We start from the raw sequence: 7,645 nt of genomic DNA, 5'->3' as shown, positions 1-7,645 counted from the left end.
TTTTTTTTTTTTTTTTTTTTTTTTTTGTAATAATCAGTGGTATTGTTTGGATCACATATATCCCAGTCTTTGAGGTTTAAGATGCATTTAGATGTTTATTTTTAGACTATTAATTAGAGTCTATTTTTATCCTAAAATTGATTCCATGTTCTATTAGGAGAAAGACAAGCGTAAAGCATTTCAGGAAGTTTCTGAGAATTTCAGGTTTGATTTATTTATTTATTATTATTATTATTATTTTAGTAGAAACCGTGGATGCTGCATTTTATCCGGTATTTGAAACTAATATAACTCATACAGGCCCGTCATGCATTACTTTTTTCTGGAGAGGTTCTTACAACCAGCTGATTGGTTTGAGAAGAGGCTTGCTTACACTCGAAGTGTGGCTGCTAGTTCAATGGTGAGCAATTTCTCTAACATGATTAGTATTTAAAAGCCAGGTTTTCTTATATAAAGAAAGAACCAACCCAACAGAGAACGCAAAACAAAATAGAAACACTAAATAATCCGCCCATCTCTACTTGTCCTGACCTATGTATTTGTAATGGGAGGCCTAACACTAACTTTGACCAAATTGGTTTGAATCTTTTGATTTAACCAAAGCAAGTAGATGTAGTAAGTAAACAGGAAAAAAGATTTATAAACCTTCTTCATAGTAATCCTCAGCTTGATGCCAAAGAAAAATAAGTGCCTTCAATTCATCATCATAAATATTGGTTGAAGTTATAGGGAGGGATTTAGTTAAACATTATATTTGACTTGTGATTTTAAATGATGTTCCTCAGGAGTCAGTTCATTCTAATTTGGTTGCAAAACTGAAAAAAATTCAATGCTTCAGGTTGGTTATATTGTTGGCTTAGGAGATCGACATTCCATGAACATTTTGATTGATCAAGTTACGGCTGAAGTTGTTCATATTGATCTGGGAGTTGCCTTTGAACAAGGCTTGATGCTTAAGACACCGGAGCGGGTCTGTTACACTACTAAAATTTATCCTTCATTTTTTTTTTTTTTTTTTTTTTGGTACCATCAGAACTGACATATAGTATGATCATCATTCTTTGTTTGTTGCTTCAATCAATTATCTTAGGTTCCATTCAGGCTTACAAGAGATGTGATTGATGGTATGGGTGTTAATGGAGTGGAAGGGGTTTTCAGAAGATGTTGTGAGGAAACTCTCTCCGTTATGCGGACCAATAAAGAGGCACTGCTAACCATCGTTGAAGTATTACTCACGTTCCCTTTGAAAAAAATTATTACTATTCAACACTTGTTTTTTTTTTTTTTTCTAAACATGCAAACTCAATTCCTTGCAGGTTTTCATCCATGATCCGCTGTATAAATGGGCTTTATCCCCTCTGAAGGCATTGCAGCGTCAAAAGGTAGTATGTGAATTGCTAGAGCTTAGGATACTGTTGTAGAACGTAAAATATGTTTGGGATGCAGACACGCCCCAAATTCATGTTGGACAAATGGTTAAGAGATTTTAGGACTTTATTAATCTAAAATGAGAAACAAATGATAGCAATTAGAGTTGAAAGGGGTACTGTGTAGAATACCTTCAAGAAAAGTGGCACAGCTTTTACTCAATTTCATCATTGGATGGTGCAGCATTTTTATGTTTATTGAACAGATGCTTACCTATATATATATATATATATCTCGATAGGAAACCGATGATGACCTGGAGACTAGTCTAGAAGGCTCAGAAGATGAATACGAAGGGAATAAAGATGCTGCACGTGCATTGTTGCGAGTCAAACAAAAACTAGATGGATATGAAGATGGCGAAATGAGAAGTGTGCATGGGCAGGTAACTTCCTATTTTTCTTCATCAACAATGCATGAACTTAGAGAGTGTTTCTTCACATTCCAAGTTCGTTTATGATGAGATTGAAGGAAGAAAGCTTGTTCTATTGCACCTTTTTTAGATTTTGACACTAGTAATATCTTTGACCCCCCCAAAACAATAGGTCCAACAGCTTATACAGGATGCTATCGACCCCGATCGTTTGTGCCACATGTTTCCAGGCTGGGGAGCATGGTTGTGATGAAGGATCTTACTTATTCACTGCCCCACTTGAGCACCCAATATCTTGTACAGTCGGCTTTTCTTTCTCTCTGTGTTCTCTCTGTTTATACGTATACTTGTAAATGCCCCATTTGAGCATCCATTTTTCGATGATTTTGTGATTTATTAATTACAGTACATTAGTTTTGGAGTTTGGTTTGCCATTTTATTTGCATCTTGCTGTGCGCGAGAGCTTTTGGAACAATCTTCACAAAATAGTATCAAGGGCGCCACCATATGCACAGGAAAACCACCTATTTCATCATCTTTGATTGGTCAACCCTATCTGTTTCACAAGTCATCCTCTCAGCACTTCCATATATATATAAAGATCAAAATCGCTCAATGGGAAAGCACTTGCTAATCTATAGGCTATGAATGAATATGGTTTACGTGTTTGCTTACAAATTTGATGAAATATTAGGGGGTTTTTAGATAATGATTCTCTTGTTTAATTGTTTATGCTCCTAACAACCAAATTAGGGATTATCCTAACATTACTAGAAATTCTATGGTCAAATGAATATATAATTTTTCCCTTTATGTTGCATTATTCATATGGTATTACAATAAGCATCTTAATTTATTATACTTTCATAAATGTCAATATAAATAATAATAATAATAATACTAATGAGAGGGTCTAACTTGTACTAATTGAAAACAAACCTTGTTGAATAAAATAATACAATCACAAATGGTGGAAGATTTTGGTTTCAATTCCTTCCTTCCCCTCATAATTAACCATTATTATTTTCCTTTTTTTACCTAAACTATTGGTTTACCAAAAGAATTAAATTATTCATTATATGAAGTCAATAATCTCCAAAAAAAAAAATGTTTAAAATGAAAGGAGTGCTTATTTTGGTGTTACAAGCTGGTCTATTCTTTTGATATCTCCAAAGAAAGAAAAAGAAAAAGAAAAAGAAAAAGAAAAAAAAGTGGGCCTAGCCCAGTGGGCCAATATGCTAACGTCACGGTCCACTTTTAAAGCCCGCAATTTTGTTCAAATTTCAAAGAGGGCGCAAGGCGTTGCGCGTTGACTCCATATCCATTGCCCGTGTGAACAAGCTTGGAGCGACACGTGTTACTTCAAATAAAGGCAAGCTGCCCGTCTCTGTCAGTTGTAACTTAAGCGCGTCAGTTGTAAAGATGGTTCGTTCGTTCGTTCAATCGTTTTATTCAGACGCTCTGCCGCCTTCTCCATTTTGAGTTCCACCTATAAACCTTCCTTTAAAGCGTTCGTTTCCTTCACTTTCCGCCATTTTCACACAGCTTGCTTTTTATGTTTCTCTCTCCCTCTCTCTCTGTGGAGCTGTAAGAATCGCGATTGTGAGTTTTCAGGCGATGGAGGCTGAAAAAGGTCCTACGTATCTATCGCTTTCTCCGACTTTTAGCAGCTATTCTTCAGGTAGTAGTAGCCTCGCTGAAATTGCGGCCAGAGTCGTTAGGGAAGTTGGAGAAGAACCGTTTGTAGATGATGATAATTACGGCTGGGAGGCTCAGGGTTCGGTTTACCGTTTCCGAGAAAATTTGTCCATTGGCCATGCGCGGGAATCAGCGGAAGGAGTTACAATTGATGACTGTGGTGAAAATGGCGGTGATGACGATGAATTCGAGTTTGCTGTCCTTTGCAGGGAACCGGACGCGTCTACGAGCTCTGCTCATGAGATCTTCTACAATGGCCAAATTAAGCCGGTCTATCCGGTATTCAACACGAACTTACTGCTAGATAACGCTTCGCGTGTAGACACGGGATCGGAGAATCCGAAGACGAAGCCAGCTGTGCGTCGTTCCCCGTTGAGGAAGTTGATGAACGAAGAGGAGCGTAACACGACATCGCTCTCCTCGTCTGAAACGGACAATCTTGGAGGCGTTTCATCAGAAACGTACTGCGTCTGGTCTCCAAACACAGAGAAAACATCGCCTGGAAGGAGCAATAAAAGAATCTCTACAGGATCATCCAACAGATGGAAATTAAGGGACCTGCTATACAATTACAGTCGACGACACATTGAAGGAGAAGATGCAGTCATGATGAGGAAGACGAGCATTAAGAAGAATGATCGACCTGGAAATGTATCGAAGGTAAATGAAGGTAGTGGATCAGGCATAAGCGTAACATCCTCTACTAGTTCGAATTCTGGATCCACATCCTTTCCTTCGCACACCGCTCGTTACAGAGCGGTGAAAGAAGCGGGAAAGAGGAGGTCCTACTTCTTCCCATACAGATAAGTTCGGCTGATGCGAACACAACGATCTAGAATTTACATCCAATCTCAGATTTGGATCTGTTTGTGGTTGAATTGATGAAGCGCACAAATCTTATTCTGAAAGAACACAAAATAGCTTAGTTTGCATTCAGCTTTTAATTTGGTTCATCCTCATCTCTGTAAGTTTATATTCTTTTTCTCATCGGAAATGTAGTTTCCTTTAATTCTGTTTCTTTTAAAAAAAATATATATTCTCTTCATCTTCTCCAACTCTTGTGATGCTAGTGAAGCAATTTGGTAAGCATTAGAACATAAGTGGTTATAACTCTCTCCAATTGGCTCTATACATTTTCCACTTACCTCCTGCATTTGATTCGCTCATCTTCTTTTGTCCTCCTCTTCAAAATAAATTAAGTATGAATTCGGTTCATATTCTTCTTGTCAGGCACACCGGAGAGCGGACCGGTAAATTATCTTCCAAATGAACTTCATCAAATTGAGTACTAACATCATTGCGGCGTGAGTATCATCTTCCAGATTGATAGTTCCTAAATTTTCATCTTCCAATAAGATTAAATACCAACTGCTTTTCGATTAAATGCCCCCTCCTCGATTTCAGACAAAATTTACAGCATAATCACATCCACATAATTTTCACACATAACAGTTGAGATCACACAAAACAATTGAAGGTATGAACACTACAAGCATGAATTTACATGTTCATAATTTCCCGTCATAATGAATACTAAGTGCATCATATGAACTGAGAAGGAAATTGCGTACAAGGCGTTTCATTTGTCTTCATGGCAGATTGCGAGATTTGAAGAAATTTTAGATTAGAAGAGATCGTGCAAGTTTCTGATGATTTTTGGTTCTGAGGTGGTTGATCAATTTTTCATTTCATTTTTTTTTTTTTCTGTTTTTTCTTTTTAATTCTGACGATTATTGGTTCTGTTCTCTTTATTTTTATTTATTCAAAGTTATAATTATTTGTAAAGAACCAGAGGTCATTTTGAAATACAGCCCACCACATTAGAATGGTTCTTTTTCTTTCTGATATCGCATTATTATATATTATATTGTAATACTAACATATTTAATTAGGTCAATTAATAAACTTTTTCAAAATTTAAACTATATTCTAAGTCATATATATCTTGATAAACTTTAAGAAAAACTTTATTTTTTCTTAATGCCTACCTAACTTCCTATTCACATGTGATGCTGTGAATCAATGGGTATTAATCCAAATGATTTCAGAGAATACAGAGATTGTAAGTTTCTTTGCAGACTACTTTTCGGATTCTAAATTTCATTTTGCTTTTACAATTCGAGAAGGTTCTTTTAGTTCAATACTATAGGGAAGAATTTGAATCTAATTAATAACATATCACTTCTTCATGTCCTCAATCTTTATTTATGTGAGATGTTGGAAAGGTGGTTATTTTGTTCTAACAAAATTCCTTCATCAAGCTTGCCTAAATAGTTCAACTATTTTAGGCACGCATTTTCTATTACAATGACCAAAGTTTGAATTTCCACTTTTAAGTTGTAACCCAATACCTCCACTTTTGGCACTCATTATGCTGATACATAGATAATAATACCAAGGGTCTCTAGTAGCTTTGGACATCTATTTGAACAAAGCAGGTCATTCAAATTTCTTTTAGAAAAGCAATTGTCCTTGAAAATATTTACTTCGAATATAAAATACACACAGATACACATATCCGGGAATTAGGGACTGTTTTTGAAGCCCAATGATGGTCAAAGAAAGTAACTTTATTAAAGAGGATGTGACAGGAACCAGAAATTGAGGGAGAACTTAATGATAATTTGCTACTAATATTCAAAAGCAAATTATAAAATTCTCCAAAACATATCCAAATTTTGCCCAACTCTTCATTATGTGTAACTACTAAACTAGTAAATTCCTAATTTTCTTTCAATAATCCTACTATCAACATACATTAATGGCTGAATATCATAGTAGTTTAAAACTATGAGGGGAAATCAATTTTTACCCGTAAACTACATCCGTTGAATAAAAAATAAAATTATTTATAATATTAGCTATTTCTATCTTAAACTTTCAATTTCATGAGCATCTTACTCACAAAAGGAAATATTGAAATGGGTTATGTGTAACCCTTACTTCCTCTCCTTGCTTATATCCTTTGCTTTGCTCCAAGCTTGAGAGGGTATGAAAATCATGGGAGGACATCCAAAAGGGCAGTAGATCTCATTGATATCAAAAACTTGGCAAAGAGTATCATCATTGAAACGACCATCCATAATGGTATAGAGACAGTGTCAGCGAGAACACTAGGCTCCCAAGGGGAGTAGACTATGAAATCTCATATCAATTGGAGAGGGGAACGGAAACCTCTCCCTAGTGTACACGCATTTTAAAACTGTGTGGCTAACGGCGATACGTAACGGGCAAAGCAGGATGTTCCGATCACCCTTATGTGACTTTAAAGTCTTGGTACTTTATGCCGCATAGGATCATTAGGAGTAGATTTAGGTGTTACTCTGCCAAGAGGGATGGGATATTTATGTCGTTATGTAGGCCTTTTGAAATGTCATTTCACAACGTTTCCCTGTTTTTGTGAAGTGAAGGTCTTGGATTTTATTTGGGAAGGATCATTAGATTGACAATAGTAAACTGTTTCCCAGATTGTACCATCTAAGATGTTTTCACTAATTGAATTTCTTCAGCTACATTCACTCTCTCGCATTACTTCCATTTCAGGATGTTCCTTTCTGATCCTGAATCTGTGAACCCTATATTCGCTACCCTTGTTGTTGCATTGTGTCCTCTTCATCCAAATTCTAGCCACAAAAGTCTTAGATACCGTCTCTTCCAATGTCTTTTTTCTTCCCTTTAATTGCTCGACCCTATCATCCCATTCCTTCTCCCTCCATCTACATTACTCTCAAAGTCAAAGGGTAAAAGTTTCAAGAAGATGAAATTTACTGGCTGGTATGTAGGGAGGGATCTTAGCCTCTAGTTTTAACACTTCGGAGGCGTGTTGATTAGGCACGCCTTGAAAGATCTATATCATAGAGTATTTGGGTTTAACTTGGCTCCATAAAAGAAGCACCATGGCTGGATTTTTGCTTTAAAAAAATGCACAAATGGATCAAAAACCAGAGTGTCGGTATAACATGACGACAAGAAAGGATAAAATGTTTTTCGAGCCAAGTTAGAGAAATGGATGAATGGAGCCCTAAAACATCTAAAGAGATATTGTGGTCTTTGTTGATGGTTGTTTAAATTCTGTCTTACCAAACAAAACTAACTTCTAACCAACCTACAAAGGATGAATAGATTTGTGTGCGGAAGTTGTAGGCC

The 7,645-nt window shown here is 36.3% G+C and overlaps 2 protein-coding genes across 10 annotated transcripts in view; both read left to right on the top strand.

Moving 5' to 3' along the window:
* LOC111497793 (serine/threonine-protein kinase ATM) overlaps window positions 1-2,240 on the top strand; it is a 60,029-nt gene extending 57,789 nt beyond the window's left edge. For all 3 annotated transcript variants that reach the window (XM_023148765.1, XM_023148757.1, XM_023148750.1), the window contains 7 exons: window positions 158-204; window positions 301-400; window positions 839-970; window positions 1,091-1,225; window positions 1,317-1,382; window positions 1,670-1,813; window positions 1,974-2,240. In XM_023148765.1, coding sequence (XP_023004533.1) covers window positions 158-204; window positions 301-400; window positions 839-970; window positions 1,091-1,225; window positions 1,317-1,382; window positions 1,670-1,813; window positions 1,974-2,051 — 702 coding nt within the window. In that variant the 3' untranslated portion in view covers window positions 2,052-2,240. The remainder of the gene's footprint in view (window positions 1-157; window positions 205-300; window positions 401-838; window positions 971-1,090; window positions 1,226-1,316; window positions 1,383-1,669; window positions 1,814-1,973) is intronic.
* Window positions 2,241-3,042: 802 nt separating this feature from the next.
* On the top strand, window positions 3,043-5,305 carry LOC111470540. 7 transcript variants are annotated; one of them, XM_023116094.1, is made up of 3 exons: window positions 3,043-4,169; window positions 4,730-4,803; window positions 5,098-5,305. In XM_023116094.1, exons 1-2 carry the CDS (start codon window positions 3,419-3,421, stop codon window positions 4,789-4,791), a joined length of 813 nt encoding a protein of 270 aa, XP_022971862.1. In that variant the 5' UTR covers window positions 3,043-3,418; the 3' UTR covers window positions 4,792-4,803; window positions 5,098-5,305. The 7 variants fall into 7 exon arrangements, 3 of the variants coding, with proteins under 3 accessions (XP_022971862.1, XP_022971861.1, XP_022971868.1); XR_002715064.1 differs by having other exon boundaries at window positions 3,057-4,159; XR_002715049.1 differs by having other exon boundaries at window positions 3,058-4,463.
* Window positions 5,306-7,645: the final 2,340 nt, after the last annotated feature.

The sequence above is a fragment of the Cucurbita maxima genome, unplaced genomic scaffold (genome assembly GCF_002738345.1).
Source record: "Cucurbita maxima cultivar Rimu unplaced genomic scaffold, Cmax_1.0 Cma_Scf00002, whole genome shotgun sequence".
Taxonomy (NCBI): domain Eukaryota; kingdom Viridiplantae; phylum Streptophyta; class Magnoliopsida; order Cucurbitales; family Cucurbitaceae; genus Cucurbita; species Cucurbita maxima.
Note: the sequence above shows the minus strand (reverse complement) of the source record. Positions and strands in the feature narration are given on the sequence as shown.

Excerpts from the sequence above, each read along its gene's own strand:
- LOC111470540 (XM_023116094.1), top strand. The coding sequence starts at position 3,419 with ATGGAGGCTGAAAAAGGTCCTACGTATCTATCGCTTTCTCCGACTTTT. Across the intron at positions 4,170-4,729 it reads TGTATCGAAGGTAAATGAAG|GCACACCGGAGAGCGGACCG; the intron begins GTAGTGGATCAG and ends TCTTCTTGTCAG.